General features: G+C 44.5%; 2 protein-coding genes across 3 annotated transcripts in view; one reads left to right on the top strand and one right to left on the bottom strand.

Moving 5' to 3' along the window:
• LOC101916786 (fibronectin type-III domain-containing protein 3a-like) overlaps positions 1–17,518 on the bottom strand; it is a 232,835-nt gene that overhangs the window by 199,293 nt on the left and 16,024 nt on the right. The gene's annotated exons all lie outside the window — the stretch shown is intronic.
• Positions 7,674–17,302, top strand: P2RY10 (P2Y receptor family member 10). Its single transcript, XM_013303394.3, has 2 exons — positions 7,674–8,411; positions 14,109–17,302. Exon 2 carries the CDS (start codon positions 14,111–14,113, stop codon positions 15,131–15,133), a length of 1,023 nt encoding a protein of 340 aa, XP_013158848.1. The 5' UTR covers positions 7,674–8,411; positions 14,109–14,110; the 3' UTR covers positions 15,134–17,302.

Here is a 17,518-nt window from a genome sequence, read left to right as displayed (position 1 = left end):
ACTGTGGCTAAAAATGTTTTGCATCTAGATGCAACGTTGCTGAGATGTGCTGGGAAAAGTAAAGATGGGGTTGATATCAATGTGGAAGAGGAAGCTGAGAATTACTGACAGATCAGGGGAACATCTGTGTTTGCATACAAGGGGTAAACAGAAAAAAAAAATACCCAAACCCCAAAGTGTTTTATGAAAGGTCATGAAGCAACACCCCCCCCCCCAACACGAAGTCAAACAAAAGCCCCCAAACCCATAACCCAGCCTGAAATGAGAACGTGTGGAGTCCAGCTCTAGTTCAAAGGCAATTATAATTTCTGTTTCTCAACCAGAGCCCAATACAAACTGGGATTAGCTATGGCTTGATTTACAGGGGACCACAGGACTGTTGAACATTCTTCCACTGAGTTCATGGAGGAGGAAGAATAAGGAACTTTTAGTCTGCAATTAGACTTTTTAAGAAGCCAATTCTGATCTTTTTCTCTCTTCGACTACTCGTTGAGATGTTCTACACATGGAGCCCCCCAGACCATACTCTTCAGTTTCTCAAAGGTTTTAAAGACAGAGGCATTATCCCAGTCTTGAAAGCTTTCTTCTGAATCTCTCAAACAGATCCTCAAAGGTTTTCAAAGCATTAGAAGTTTGTGGGACACTTGTGTTCTCAAGGTGAGTAGGACTGTTGTGATCTGGATCCTTAATTAGGTATCATAGCTAAACCTGCACTCTGTGTGTGGGAAGTCTTTTGCAAGATGAGCTTGTGGTAAATGGCCCTACTGTTTGCACACACAGCTTAAACGCACTTCAAATGGGCCCGATTTCTGTGCAAAAACTTAAACAGCCCTAGAAACGATGTGGAATGTTTGCACGGGATTTTGCCAGTTAAAGCTTGAATTGAAGCCCTAATGAATAGATAGGGGTTGTGATGCTGGTTCAAGGGTAGTGCAGCTGGTAGTTGTGCTTTTCCTCTGCAAGTACAACTGCAATACAGGGGGGGAAATAAATTTAGACTGACTCAAAGGCACAAATGTTCCTTCCTCTAGCTCATTAATCCTATATCTGATCATATATGGTTAAAAACACCAACTTAGATTCAAATCCCTTATGGCAACCAATACCCCAGCTTCAGAAATACCATTTAAGGAATTGGTGGTCTGATACAATCCACATTATGGATAGAAAATGAAAGGGGGGAGAAGTTAAAAAAGTGAGAAAAAACAGTAAGAAAAATAGGATGTAGCTTAATCATTGTGTCATCCCAGAATCTGAAGGATGCTTTCTGCTTGAAACATGGCAAAACTGAGGATCGCTGCTGATGTAATTAAGATATTACTGTCTTGCATTTCCTTCCCAGGTGTCAGAGAAACAGTCACTGATGAGTGAAAGACAAATTTGAAAGAGAAAATAGAAAAAAGGAGACAACCTAAACACAGAGATGCTGGAGAAATCATCAAAAGGAGAAGTAGCGACTGAAAAAATCAACAGGGTCAATGAATTATTATTGCCAAGGAAATCTTGACTCCTCTATCCAAACGAACTGTCTTTAATAGTAAAGACTTACTCATTCCTTCCAACACACAGCTGGCTTTAACAGCCCTTGTGGGATGCAAGCAAAGGACAGCATTCTCCAAAATGGGAAGCAGGCCCCAGGCCTGACACGCAGTCCTGTTGGCTTCTGCTCTGCTCCCTCCCACCAGTTTCAGAAGACCAAATCCAGCTCCTTGTGGGATGCCACAGCTCCTTCCCATACCTCCCTACCCTCCTTCCCCAGCTCTCTTTTTCCTGTTTGCCTGGAACTGGCTGTGTGGTAGGTCTTCAGCTGCAGCTCTGTCCATACCCACAGGAAGGCACAAACTTGGCGTTCGTAACGGGTGGTGTTCAGCTCCAGTGGGTTCAGGCGCAGTTAGGCACTGAGTGCAAGGATGATATCTTAATGAAAGATCTTTATAAGCCAAAAAAACCCCCAAAACAGATTATGCTTAGCTAATGTTTCTCGGGAAGGGCTAAGATAAAGCCGCTCTCTCTTTTTGTACACACATCCCTGCATCTCTGCCTTTGGGCAGGGAAATTAAACCAGCTTCCAAGACTTTAACCTGCTCTGTTAGATGCATGGAAAGTAGTGATAGAAGCAAAATCTTTCCATGTCCTTTCATTATTCCAGTCAACCAGCGAAATCCTTGTTGTAGATGCTTTGCTTTGCAGGTATTGCCAGTGCTATTTCTGATCTTCGTGAAACGATAAAATGATTGTTTCATGAGCCTGTTATCTCCCACGAATCATTCTCATTTGAGTCTCTACCAGGCAGGAGCTACCCAGAGTAGACCCAAAATATGACTACGGCTGTTGATCTCTCGGTGTTAGTCACTGATGTCACTGAACTGATTTTTGTCTCTGAACAGGTTTACATCTGGATACCAAGGTACATGCCTAGCCCTGTACTCATGCTTGTAAGATGCCTTGTTTATCCCACATGGCACCTGACAGGCCTTTTGCCACACCAGTCCAGCATGATGTTTCCAGCTCTGCACAGTTCCTGGGGATGCAGACACTGGCTAACCTCCTTTGGGAAATACCCCATTTATAGCACAGTCTTGTCCTACGGAGCACAAACAGAAGGTGTTTCCATTGCAGTCCCACTGTTCCTGTATCTCTTAGCCCTTCTGCACCCTTTTGGCCTCTTTACCACCTGGGCAGCAGGGAGAGCTTTCCAGCCTGGATTCCCGTTAGCCCTGTGGCCTGCCAGCAGCATGTACGGCTGCTTGGGCCCCAGCCCACGCACTGCTGGCTGCACGCGCTTCATTACGACGTTGAAGGATGGCCAGGCAAGTTGCAAAGGATTTCGTCTTCCTTCAGCTGCAGCTGGCTTTGGTTCAGGGCAGAAGACACAAAAGGGGCTTACAGGGGATTAGCTTTAGTGCCAGGCTCCTACCAGTATTTTGATATATTGAGTTTAGTTGACTTGGTTTTTTTTAGTCGACTTGCTTACTTTTGCTCTTGTACAGTTTGATCTGTGCACTGATCTCATTTAATGAATTTTCCTGTTTGCTGAAACCTTTGCTGCTGTCTACCGAGTTGAAGTGAAAGGGAAGCACAGCCTTATGAAAAAACATGTGATGAAGAACATGAGCAGTAGTTGCTCATATTTGTTAGGAGGGTGTTTTCCAGTCTTGGCAATCCCCCATGGAGTTCATTGCTTTTTGTGTTCCAGTTCACATGAAAATGCTTGCCCTTCACAGCCATCTTGTGCAGGCTGCAGCAGCCTGCAATGTCAGTTTGGGACATTGGCACACCAAAGGCTTTTGAAGCAGCCTCGTGTTTCTTCCAGCCTTCCTGGTGCCCACTTCTCTGCCTCTCCATGCGTGTTAAATCATGCTGTGCTCTCACATGCTGGTACGCAGTATTGCAAAATGGGTGGGAACTCTTTTGGTCTGCTGAAAGGAAGTACTGCAAACATGAATATACTTGAATTCAGAACCATGAATCTTCCCACACCAGTTTCATGAGCTTTCCCCTGCTGACCCAGGTGCTACCACACTTTACAGTTACTCTGTCTGCTGGCTTGGGCGGGAGGGTGAGCTGTGGGCATGGGAATGCCCCAGTGGTTCCAATACAAGTTGAAAGTTTCATTTCCTGAAGGCCAGCTGTTGTATTTCAGGTAGGTTCCCAACGACAACAACCTGAGGATGTACAAGTTCACACCACTATTGCAGACTTCCATTACTACTGACTACTCTTGTAATTGGCTTGCCAATAATACAAGAGGGATTAGCCACCAGCATGTAAGAGCTGACACAACTCCAGCAGCTAGCTTCTATGATTTCAGTTCCCTTAGTATGACGATCTGATACTAGAAGATCTTTAAGCAGAGAGCTCTAAAGCCTAAAAAATAATAATAGCCTTTACATTTGGTTGGATCTCACCAAATTGTGCCAGTCTTTCTCCTCTGGGAACACTGCCAGGCAGTGAGTTAGCGTAAAGCTCCTAACGGCCCATAAAGGCTGTGTTCAACACATGTGCAGATAAGAAAAAGGAATCACATGTGCAGGCTTGCAGCAGCTGCTGCAGGGTTACTCACCGCTACACAGAACCCCTTGGAAAGAGAACTTCTGCATGCTTCTTGGACAAACTGGGCAAAGAGTTTAAAATCGCCACTGACAAAATGAAGCACACCTTCCTCCCCCTCAGGGTTCCTCCCCTACAAAATTTTCTTTTATCCCCTCCAAAAGGCCATAGGTTACTGGATTCTGTGTGTCAAGGGATTCTGAACTGTAAAGGATGGTAAAGAAGTTGTAGCAAAGGCAACCAATGAAACTAATTTTAGTATCAGCTCATGGAAAACACTTCTCAGAGGCTCTGGTGTGTTAGAGTAGAAGACATATTTCTTCCTTTTTAGTTCCTGCTACAAAACAGAACTTCAGAAGTAAATAACAGTAAGTTATTTTTTGTTAATAAGAGCAGCAGTTTTGATGGGTAAACACTTGCAGCTGGTATTGGCAAGCCTCAAATCTCCCATGAGAAAATCTCAGTTTCATACAGTTCCAGAAATTTGAGGTGCTCAGCTGGTCTGAATAAAATCTGGGGTGAACTTCCAAGGTTTTGGGTACCCCAGACTCCAAAACATTCTAAGATTTCCATTCTTTTTCTGATGTCAGAGAGGAATATTTCTGTTACTGTAGAAACACTGGGATACGAATGTTTTCAGTTCATTATCTACTCACAGTTTCAAGAACCCACAGAAGGGAGTGAGTATTGTGGGATGTAGTCAGTGATGAACTAAGGCAGAACTAGCAGGCTCCTCTGTTAGGAAATGCTCCTGTTTTCAATTAAAAACCTATCTATTTCAAACAGAATCTGCCTCTCTTTTGGACAAAAGTAACACATGCATCTGTACTAGGACTAGAGGAAATTACCAAGACCATGATTTAACTATGCTATGTAATTGTAGCTCTGTAACAGCAAAAAGAGTCAGTAATGAGCAATGATATTTCAGTTGCCATAAAAATTCAGGCAGGTAATTAGAAGTTATTTCTCACAGTACACCCAGGTTTTACCTTCTCAATATGCCTGCTCATTGGGTTTTTTTGCAAGGGAAAATATGATTACCATCTGGAGGCCCAAATACACAGATAAAAGTACAGAATTTTGAAATGTTTGCTATTCTGTGTTCCTTTTTTTGTTATCTGATTTATACCATGCACGAGGATTTTAAAATAAACAGCATATTTAGGTACTTGAATCTGCATGTATGCTTTTCACTTTCTATTATAAGACATTGTACTCCTTTAAATAAGCCCGTCTAATTATCCATAAGAAAACAGACAATCAGGATACAAATATTTACTTTCTGTCTGTCATAGTACAACTTTTGATGAAACTCATATAACTTTCCGGTAGTATCTTTCACTGAATATCTGCTTTTCTGTACCACAAAGGCTTGAGTTGACAGTAAACTAAATTTGTATTCCATGCTATGACATAAGATCTAACTCTAAGTCTTTATTTCAAGCAAATGCTAATAATTACATAATATTAGTGATACTAATAATAATTTAGACATGCAATTGTTTTCCCCCTGGTTCTTACTAAAGAGCTGTAATTTGTTTCATCGGAGATTGATTTTTTTCCTTATGTGACTTCTTCCCTTATACATATGGAAAATATGCATATTTAAAAGACCCTGCTTCAAATATTCCATGAGCTAAAATGCACTGATGCTGTTATTGCCTGGTACGACACATAGTAGCAACATAATCTTGGGTTTTGAAAAGAACTCAGAAGGGAAACAGAAGCATGAAAAAGGCAGAGTAACACGTTTCTACATGCATTCATTCTTGAAACAAGCTTCCTAATGAGCAAACAGGCAAACGTGGAGCTGCTTTTGGCATTTAAGCCATGAGAGTGTGTATTGCTCTCATGACTTTAACCAACACAGAGCAGCACAGATAAAACTGAGGTCAAGCCCCTTCTCTGAACTCCAGGAAATATTGCCCATGCTGTTTTGCCGGAGTCAAGCTCTCCTCTAATATAGGTAATTATGGTAGCAAATATTTCTGGCAAGCTCATGATTCTGGTAAGCAATAACCGAGAGCTGGAACAGTCTTTGGCATGCTATACAAACTGACGTTTTACCTACATAATTAGGGCAAACAGATCTGTAGGGAGAGCACATCTATAACCAGTGTAACTGTCTGCAAAATCCCTAGAATAAGTTCAGTTTTATCAGCAGAAAAAGCCACTTCCTCACTCCTTGCCTGCAGGATAACTGATATGCAATACTGGTAAGCAAGGTTCAGATCCTCCAGGCTGGCTATACCATAGTCCTCATCCAGTACCAAGCATGCATGGTACTGAACGGGGTCACTTAGAAGTTTTTAAAATGTTTGTAATCTTCTAGCTGAGTCTTACAAAAGTCCCAGCCACAAACATCCTTCAGTTTCAGACAGGAAAATGTTATCCCCTCTCTTCAACTGTGTAAATTTAAGCATGAAGAAATTCAGCAGAACGATTCTGCAGGAGCTATAACTTGTGCCTTTACATCCCTTTCTTGGCCCTACACTTCTCATATAACAATGTGCCCTAAACCAGACTGCCAGAACAATTTATCTGCATGAGTAGAGAGCAACAGTAGCTGCATCTCTTCTTACTGTAAGTAGACCTGTATTTAAGTATGTAGTGTCTTTTCACAAGCAACCTCTTTTATTGTTATAGTTTACTTTTCTAACTGCAGTGTTTCGCGTACTGACATGTACAGGTGCAGCTGTGATTAACTTAACCTCTCCTTCCCACAAAGATTGTGGCTTTTGCTCAAATCAGTCAGGTCTATTAGTGACAACTGAGTGAGGGCTGAAACAATTATGGATGGAAGTTCATACAGACAAGAGAGCATCTGCAGAAGAGCTGATAATGTTTGTTTTCCACAAACGTTAGTCAGGTCAATCAGCGAACTGTCTCTGAATTACTGTTCCCAAATGAGCCTCTGCTTATCTTGTTGGGCTGCAGAGTATTGTGTGGTGATTTTATGTTAAAGACAACTTTGTGACTGGATAAATTCCAGCAAATGTTTCCATTGCAATCAACAACTTAAAAAAATCAGCTAAACAGGATGTACTGATAAATATTGCAACATCAGCCAAAAGCTCACTATTGCTTTTCATGAAGCCCATATAAATAGTTTTAAAATAAACATCTGACAGTCTCCCAACCTCCTTTGACAATTCATGGAAACAGGACTGCCATAAAAGCACAGCACTGCGTTGTAGGGGGCGTTCATTGTGGGGCATTCTTATTTGAACCAGAGCCACTGGTTTTGGGTTTCTGAGTTTCTGAGCAGTCAGGCATCGCCTACATTGTCCCCACGTCAGGTAGCAGCTGATTCACACCCTTAAACCATGACACAGCAGAGCTGCACTGCTGAGCTACAGGGACAGTTGTGCGCTGCAAGCCAGGGGCTGATCCTGAGTAGGGAAAACAGATCAGATTCCCAGTGGCCTTCTGAAAATCCAATTAGATCCTCTGAGTGGATAAATCCCTATCCTCACTAATGCATTTCCCCCCTGGGAAAAGGGTGAGGCTGGATTTCACCCCATTTTTTTAAGCCACTTCAGAAGTGCCACCGTTTGGCATTGCTGGCAGCGAGCTCCAGCCAAGTGCAAACTGAGCTGCCTCTTTATTTCGTTCAAGAGAACTGTCAAGCAAGGCTCACACGAGCGCTATAAAAAGCCATTGGGAAGTTAGACTCCGTCAGCAAGAGGACTTAGTGCGAGGTGAAACAGAGCAACCACCAGCTGAGCGGCTCACACAGCCCCTTGGGACTGAAGAGGACGTGGGTCAGTGGTGGGCTTGGCAGTGCTGCGTTAACGGTTGGACTCGATGATCTTAAAGGTCTTTTCCAGCCTAAATGATTCTGTGATTTGATGATCAGGAGGTGAGAACAAAGCTAAACTTCCCAGGGAGAAGCAGGCAGAAACCTCTGGAGTGTTTCCACAGTCAGCTTGGAGCTGTGCTTGGAGAGGAGGAAGAGTGGGAGAAGAGGAAGGGGTGCCCTGCACAGAGCAGCACCCAGCTCCACTTGGGACCCTCTCCCTCACAGCAGCCTAAGGGGTGCCAAGTCACCCTGGCAGAGCAGCAGTAGAGGAAACACCTAGGATGGAGGCACACAAACCTGATTTTTGGGCAACTGTGCATATGCCTGGCCAGGACTCAGAGCCGAGCGAGTCCCACAGAAGCAGGTGGGGGCTGCGAGCCGGGCACCCACCCCGGTGGCAGCCCCAGCATTGAGTCGCAGGCAAAGCAGCACCTTGCAGCACCCAGTGATGTCATTCAGGACACCGTGCACATGTAAACAAGGCTGCTGCGGTGCAGACAGAGCACTGAACTTCCTCCTGACAGCACAGTTGCGCTTAGCGGGGTTCCTGCCTGAAAAGGTAAGGCTGCTTTTAAGCTCTCTCTTTGTGAACTATAACCAATGTTAACGGGCTTGTGCTGTTTCCTACAAAAGCAGTTGCTGTCCTCAGACTTTTTCTTTAGGGATTGGCTCTTGCCAGGAGGAGGTTTGTGGCACTTTGAGTCGTGAAAAAACAGCAGCCCTCTTTGCGCGCCAATCCTCTGTATGAACACATGGAGGAGTTGAAACGGCGGCTGCATGAAATTGCTGTTGCTAGAGAAAGCAAAATGTTTTTGCGTGGGCAATTAGCGGTTCTCCAACTGCTCTTCAGTGTCATTGCTAGGCACGATTTCCTTCTTTTGCCTGATTTCTGAGGGAATAGATTTTATTTTAAAATCATACTTGACAGTAAGGGAAACTTGCAAATCTGTATTTTCTAGTGGTGATGTATATAATCATAAAAATAATGTACATGCTGCCTGTCTTTGTACCATCCAATGCTCTTTGATTGAGTTGCAGTAGTAGGAAATAAATATTAGTCAGGGGGACACAAGATGACAAAAATAGCAGGATTGCTTGGACCTGGCTTTGTTAATGAGAATCCTGAGGCAGTTTTAATTCCTAATTCAGACTGCAGTCACTGGGGTCTGGATTAAAACTTAACTTACTTCGTGGACTGAAGCTTTCCAATTGTATTTTGTAAAAGGTGGTTTATTGATGGGCTTGAGGTTCACTTGCACTGGCAGTTCAGCTTTGAGGGGAACTCAGCAAAGTAGCACATCCACGGTTCGGCACTCATAGACAGGATTCTAGTGGGTGGCCCCTGAATCTGAAATTTCTTAAAGTAAATTGAAAGGGAATTGCACCGAAGGTGAGTCAGTATGTCAGATCTGGTTTGCTGCAGATGTATGTAGGAGAGGACTTCAGCATCAGGCTGGAGCAGTCGGATGTGTGAAGAGTCTGAATTTTTTGTTCAAAGGCATGTTTTCTGGTGTCAAGTGAAAGTGCTGGGACCTTGGCTCCTGTGCAATCATCACCAGCCATAGGAACTGCATCCATGATGGAAGTTCATCCATGGGACAGCCCTACACCCAGCCTGGGGCAAGCGCTCCAGTGAGGCTGCCGGGGTCCTGCTGCCTGAGCATGCCCTGCTTCTTCAGCTGCCTGAGCTGCAGAAATGAGAATTAGTGAGAATTAGGCTAGTGTTGCAAACTGAAAACAACTCATCACAACCGATCAGACAACCCAGATCTGCCCTTTTTTTTTTTTTTTTTTTTTTTTTTTTTTTTTGCGGAAGATGAAAACCAGAAAAAGTACCCTTAACTGTAGAACTTTCCACTCCTGACTGCAGTGGTTTCATACCAAAGTGAGTGCAATAGTGTGAGACATTCATGGCCATGCAATGAGGGCAGAGTGTAGAGGAATTTGTGTCTTAATCAAATCAATTAACCAGTCTGCTGATGGGCATGCCAGAAAGATCCAGGACTCTGGAATGACATTCCAGTGTTTCTCAGTCCTATCAAGATGAACACCTTTTTCCTAGAAATGCCATGTTTAGTTTCCACACCTCCAGCTACAAGTAATAACATGTGCACTTAATTATGTCCTTACCACAACAGCCTCAGAAAAACAGACTCTAATTAAAATGTAAAAAATAGAAGTTAGATAACAGTATACTTATTTACTACCAGATTTTTTGGTAAATTTCATACTCTAAGTTGCAGTAAGAGCTGTCTCCCTGCAATACGTAAATAGGCATTGATAAAATCTGATGGAGCTTTTCAGACTTCTACCTTTGCTGTACACACATCTTGCAGCAAATGGGTTTGCTTTCTTTACAGCTTTGGAGACCTAATTTCAGACAGAAATTTTGTGTCTGCTTTTGTGCACGGGTGTGAAGATAAGGGGACAGTGTGGGGTGAAGCTTTAATCTCAACAAGAGAAGTGGGAGGAAGGACAGAAACAATCATTTTCGTCCCCTGTGCATATGCCTGGGTGCATTTTGTCGTAAGAGATGGTTTAATCTCATTATATTTTTATGACTTTGATTTGTTCTCAGAAAGTGCCCTGTTCTGATGAGCCAGCAGACATCACCCACGTATATATTAATTGCGTCAAGGCTTTTGCACTGCCAGCCAGGTCACCCTGCTCAGTCCACTTCACTGTAAATGGCCTGATGCTGAGTCCTTCAGATGCCAAGGAGAGGCTTTTTCTGACTCCACGGGCCATACATCTCCTGTTCATCAAACACAGTTTTACATTTGCTTGGGGTGGTGGGGATGGGACATCATCCACATTTCCACTGATCAGATTTTATAACCTTTTGTCAAAGCAGCTCCCTGGTCTCCATCAAAGTGCAGCTTTTTAGGACTTTTCTACCTGTAAATACTGGCAACGAGGACTACCCCTGGCAGCACTTTTTTCCTAATATCACTTTTTCAGCAACATAAGACTTTTTCAATTTGAATCATAGAATTCTTAAGGTTGGAAAGGACCTTTAAGATCATCAGGGCCAACCACTACCTCAGGACTGCTGAGTCCACCACTAAACCATGCCTCTAAGCACCACATCTACATGTTTTTTAAATATTTCCAGGGATGGGGACTCCAGCACATCCCTGGGCAGCCTGTTCCAATGCCTGACCACCTTTTCAGTGAAGAAATTTTTCCTAATATCCAAATCTAACCCTCCCCTGGTGCAACTTGGGGCCATTTCCTCTTGTCCTATTGCTTATAGAATCATAGAATCATTTAGGTTGGAAAAGACTTTTAAGATCATCCCCATCATTTGGGATCACCCTAGAAGATAGCAACACAAAGTCATGAGAACACGATCACACCACCGCCTCCACCTCCTGCCACTCAGACAGCCCTGGTCCCTTGGGGGTTAGAAAAATACCTTAAAGAGAAAAATACCTTAAAGAGGAGGGCAAAGAAATGAAATCTTGATTAACTCTGACACCTTGTGGACAATTAGCAAACGAAGATGAAGGCCAAGGGGGAACCTCTGCGTGCTGTGAGCTCCACCAGGGTCTCGGGCACCCTGCAGCCCTTGCAGCCCAGCCCTGTGCTCGTGTCTATCAGTTTGCTGCAATCAGAAAGTGAAGGCTGAATGCTGGTATCAAGCGGGTGCACTGAGCATCACTCTCATGTTATAGCAGACACGTCCCGGACACAGTTTACCCAAAACGGTTCCTTTCAGAGGCCAGTTTGAGTCAGCAGCCTGCACTTGATTATTCTGATTTCTGACCTTGTGGTCTGGTCATTAGCTGTCATATGAAGTGTAAATAAGCCTAACTGTATCTAGGGACCTCAATTAGCACATTGACTGTTATGACTCATTTGAACTGAAGAACATGTCTTCACTGGCCAGCATTTAAATATAAGCATGTCCTTAAAATAGAACATTTTGCAAATGTACCTAACCCTCCGTGGTTTCAGCAACCATCTAACACTTGTGTTTTGGAGGAGCACCCGCCAGTCAGTCTAACCTTGACACGCAGGGGAAAGCAGGCAGCTAGTAACTTTGAAAGTTGCTCTTAATGGCTTATTGGCAAAGTGTGAGGTCCCTTGAAGGGGCCAAAATCAGGTGTAATGAGCTGTGCTCTTACCACAGACAAGGGCAGCAGAGAGCACGGCCAGCTAGAGCTGCAGACAAACCAGATGGAAAGGGATCACAAACGTCCTGGGCGCCAGAAATTCACAGCAGTCTCAAGGAAAGGGATATAACCCAAATTTACTGCTCTGAGAAGCAATGCCCTGAGTGAACACCCCGGTGCTCAGCTCCATTCCCTGTCCACTCCCTGTCTTGGTGTCCTGAGGAGCACCAGAAAGGAGAGCAGGCCTCCAATGTTGCTTCTCAGACCAGTGGAGATAAGGCCACAGGCCAGATGCATCTTTCCCTCTTGTTTCCAGCACCCTCTGAGCCTCTTTCCACCCCATGGGCACGTTATGGCCTCACGATAGCAGCAAGGCTGTGGTGTCCTGGAGGGGGGCAGCTGGGGACACCCCACCACGGAGCAAAGCATCTCATCCCAGAGCTGCCTTGGGGCAAAGGTTACCGGGAGCGAACTGCAGACTGGAGGGATTGCCAGGGAGGGACAAAAGCAGCCTGGGAGGTGTGCCCAGAGACGCCTGGCCCCCGTGTACCCATGCCATCTTGGTGAAATGAAAGGGATTAGACAGAGGGTTTCTTGACTGCAGCATTTCTTTGATGTCTGGTGTAACTGAAGGATGCAGCCCAGCTGCTTGAGCTGAGGGTGCTGCAGGAGATAAACAACAGACCTTGCTTTTTGAAGATTGTGAGAAAATGAAAGACAAATTTAAAAAGAAAAGCAAGAAAGTTAGCAGCAACATCTGTTTGAGGAGCCTGCAGGAGCATTGGTTAGGTGGCTCTGCTCACCCTCAGCGTCAGCCAGAGCCACTGCACCCATGGTGAGGGTGGCCTGTGTCCCATACTGGGACCTTGCCATGTCTGGACATTTCTGGAGTCTGACTTACAACCCTTCCGTAGCAGCCTTGAACTGTGTCTGTATGAGCTGCCAAGTCCAAGTACTGCAATGATTAACAAGCTGAAAACAGCTTTGTCACTTGAGAGCTCTAAACTCTACTCTTTTTTTTTTTTTTTTTTTGTAACACGAAGGAAAAAAAACAGGGTACAGGTTACTAATATGTACCTAAGGAGACACTTATTCTGGCAAATGCCCCTTGCCAGTGTGCAGGAAATGAGTCAGAAGGAATGAATCAGTGTCTGCAGTGCCATATGAAATAGGAAGCTAATATTCAATTTTAAGTTAGATTAGACACAGGAGGGAATCACTGTAATGAGAATTATAACCCTATGGGGAAATACCCGATAAAGCCAAACTCCTCCTACCTGTGTTGCCTTACTGAAGACAAGTCCCAGTTACACAAGCTGACGAAAGATGGCCCAGCAGTTAAACATGAGACGTTTCACCACCCGTACTCATCTGATTCAAAGGAGAGCCAGAAATTAGCAGCATGTAAAAATAAAATTATCTGATGGAAAATAGTGCTACACTGAGGCTGCTGGGGTGATGAGGAATGGAAGCTGGTGATCTGATTAGGTCTCTGCTTGTTACATTAGCAGAGTACATTAAATACACGGGCAGCACACTTCAGGAGCATTGGCTGCATTCACAACAGCCAAACTCTGCCACCCTTTTGCACATGGCCTGTCCCCACCATGCTAGAGAAGATGGGTCCATGAGGTCCACTGATGGGTTCAGGAGACGTCACCCCCACATTGCCCGACGTACAACTTAATGGCCAGTATGATTCAGAGGTTGGCACCCACATTTTGGTCATTGGGCCATGTGGTTCATCATGCGCTGAAGCTGGGCTGTGGCACACCTCTCTTCCACGTATTCCTCCCCCGCTACCCAGAGACCAAACTGCAGATGACCTTGAGGAGATGGCTAGGACAGGCAGCTTCTCCTGCTCCTCTATTAGCAGTACGGCCCAGCTTCACCCATACTTATGGCACTCAGCCAGCCCAGCAAGGGGACTGACGCAACAGGAATGGTTCCCCACCTCTGTGCGAATAGTGGGAGACCTCTGAAAGGGCAGCTTTGAAGAAGACAGCAGGACACTTTACACAGAAGACACTTCCAAACCTCTATTTTCTACTGAATAGTCAAATAAGAAATGCAAATGTGAATATTGACAACTCTTGCAGTGCCTTTGCCTTTACAGCCCCTATTTTTGTCCTCTACAGGAATGACCCACCCACACTATACCACAACAGAAATTTCCAGCAGCCCAGTCATGACACAGAGCAACCAGACCTGCTCCAGTCACAACATAACGTTCAAAAACAGCCTGTACGCAACCACATACACCCTCATATTTATCCCCGGCCTCCTGGCAAACAGCGCTGCCCTGTGGGTCTTGTGCCGCTTCATCAGCAAGAAGAACAAAGCCGTCATTTTCATGATCAACCTGGCCGTGGCCGACCTGGCTCACGTCCTCTCACTGCCATTGCGAATATATTATTACATTAACTCCACGTGGCCTTTCGGGAGGTTCCTTTGCTTACTGTGTTTCTACCTGAAGTACCTCAACATGTATGCCAGCATTTGTTTCCTCACCTGCATCAGCATCCAGCGGTATTTTTTCCTGTATCAGCCATTCAAAGCCAAGGACTGGAAGCGGCGGTATGACGTAGCTATCAGCGCTGTGGTGTGGCTCTTCGTTGGGGTGGCATGCTTGCCATTCCCCATCATGCGGAGCTATGGCCTGGCCAAAAACACAAATACCTGCTTTGCAGACCTTCAGGTCCGGCAGATCGACAGCAAGGTGGCCACTGTGCTGATGACAGGCACGGCGGAGCTTTTCGGCTTCGTCGGCCCACTCATCATTATTTTATTCTGTACATGGAAAACAAAAGACTCTCTTCGGGGCTTCCAGATACCACTGCAAAACAGTAGCGAGAGGCGGAAGGCTTTAAGGATGGTTTCAATGTGTGCCATTGTCTTCTGCGTGTGTTTTGCACCATACCACATCAACTTCTTTTTCTACATGTTGGTGAAAGAAAATGTCATTACAGACTGCTTCCTCAGTACCATCACGCTCTATGCCCAACCCTTTTGCTTAAGTCTTGCGAGTCTGGACTGCTGCTTGGATCCAATCCTGTATTTCTTTATGACTTCAGAGTTCCAGGACCAGATATCAAGGCACAGCAGCATGGTCATCAGGAGTCGGCTCATGAGCAAAGAGAGTGCCTCGTCAATTAAGGAATGACAAGAAAGCCAGCTTAAAAGAATGAAGATATTTCATATGGAATCTGGGACTGTTCTGTGATACTTGATTACCAACTCCATTGTGGAAGATCCTGCAAGTGTATTCAGAGGAGTTTTTTGGTAGTAGAAATCTTTCCATGTATAGAAGATAAAACTTTAAAACCAACATGTTGGAAGGTGATGAGCAACCCAACTGGCATGACTGCACCTACCACTGTGCCACCCACACCTGACCTAGCTTGCCTAGAAAATATGCAGAAGGGAGTGACAAAGCTTTTGCTAGGAAATGGTGGAAATGTCCCAGAAGCTTTTCTTCTGTTTTCCCAACTTCATGGCTCTATGATCAAGCCGGAGACAATCCCACACCCATACACTGACATCTGCTGAAGTCTCTTCTCTGCTAAAAACACACAGTGCATACAAGAACCTGAAAATGGCCCGTAATAATAAATGGCTGGTTTGGTTTCTGCACTCAGGGCTGCGGACATGTGAAGGTTGGCCCTTGCTTCAGCGCAGCAGCCCCGGCTTGCCACTGCCCGCTCCCAGCTTTGAGTGCACCCCGCTGGTCACCACGCTTACCTCTGCTTCACCTTCCCCGCACTCCCCCTCCCACCCTCACTCGTTATTTCCTCCTCACATCCCATAACCTACAGCTGGTGCAAGACACTCTGCAAGAAAATTCTCCCAACAGCTCCTCAGACATTCCAGAGAGTAGGACCTTCCCTTGCTCAAGTGACTTTCTTCCTCCCCAAACTGCCTCTGTTGGCCAGGGGCACACCAGCACATGGCCTTCACCTTTGGACCCCAAGGGGCAGATGCACTGGGAGCGTGCCGGGGGCTGGACACAGCCGGACTCAGCATCCGTGCAGATGGATTTGACAATGCTGGTGGTACCATGAGGTCCTTGCTCTCTTCTACGTGTGGCTCCTCAGGCCCAGAGGTACCTGCGATGGAGCTGCCCAGCAAAACCTCATCTCAATGGGTTCAGCTGACACATCTTTGAAAAAAAGAGGTGTCCTTGCCAAGGTGATTTCACTAATAGAGCATATGCTAATTTCTTACATAAATTATTCATCATGATTTTGTCCACCAACTCATCTCATGATCTTAATCAGTGACAAAGTATGAAAAGCAGTGACAAGAAAGGATACCATTTACCCCTTATGTTAAATTAGTGACAGCTCTTCACCCAAGTTCACCAGTTTGTGTAACTTCAAGAGTATCCTCACAATACCTGGGGATTGTTTTGGATGAACACAGGCGCTGATTTATTTGACGACTTGTGCTTTTCCAAAAGGAATGTGTGCAAATCTCAGTAAGCACTGCATCTTACATGTTGCTACAAAAATAGAAGACATACCAGAAACACTTGCTAGGCGTATTTTAAACGTAACTACTCAATTCCACTTAATTACATTTTAGCTCAATGAAAAACGTTCTGCATTTTCCCACTTGACTGTTTTACAATAAAATTGGAAAAAGCAAACAGTAGCCATGTTCAAATAACCATTACACGGGAGTTCCTCTAAAAGGCAGTGAAGACATACTGATTAAATACAACAAGCCCCATTTGTGAGAAGATGATTATGGGCTGCAGTATGATGAGCTTGATCTTACATGTAGATAAGTGAAAATATCAAAATATATCTATCTGATGGAAGAAACTGTCACAGTGAGAGTATTATTGCAGGCTTCTTTAGTTTTCTGGTGAGAAAGCTGCAGAGAAGGCAAACAGTCCATCTCCCACTGAAGTAAATGGAAATGTTTTCTCTGATTTAACTGGCAGCTCGTCATGCCAGTGATAAACGTACATGTTTACACACTGCAAGTAGTCCCTTTAAAAATGCGAGCAGAGGTTCATGCTCAGGTACACAGTTAAGCATGTGTAATTAAATTCTTGTCTGAACTGACAAGTTCTCTCATATGCTAGACACTGTATCATATTGTCAGGGAAGGAGACTTTAGTTCCAATGGTTGCTTTGAGAATTTTTATGGACCTTGATCAGCTAGCATGTGACTGGGAGCTGTTTGCTGTGATTTCTCATACAATTCTCCACTTATCAGGTGAAAATAAGTTGAAGGCACTGTTATGGTAACTATGTAGCTTGTCCTACATTTTTCTTTCCAAAACCTGATGCTTAAAAAAATAAACACAGTTTTGCAAACGTTAGCTGAATTTCATAGTCATCACTTGTACCTAGAAAACTGAATGGGATCGGCTCCTCTTTGAATCAAAGAGTTCAAGTGATGAAGTGCATCAACTTCTATTATTCTTAAACAGATTGCTTGCTTGCCTGCAGAAAGGTTTTCACCCCACTAATATAACTGGTATTTATTTCATATTATTTTTAAACTACAATGCTTACTTTAAGGGAGAGAAAGGTCC

The sequence above is a fragment of the Falco peregrinus genome, chromosome 13 (assembly GCF_023634155.1).
Source record: "Falco peregrinus isolate bFalPer1 chromosome 13, bFalPer1.pri, whole genome shotgun sequence".
Lineage (NCBI taxonomy): Eukaryota > Metazoa > Chordata > Aves > Falconiformes > Falconidae > Falco > Falco peregrinus.
Note: the sequence above shows the minus strand (reverse complement) of the source record. Positions and strands in the feature narration are given on the sequence as shown.

Coding starts and splice junctions, on each gene's coding strand:
- P2RY10 (XM_013303394.3), top strand. CDS start 14,111: ATGACCCACCCACACTATACCACAACAGAAATTTCCAGCAGCCCAGTC.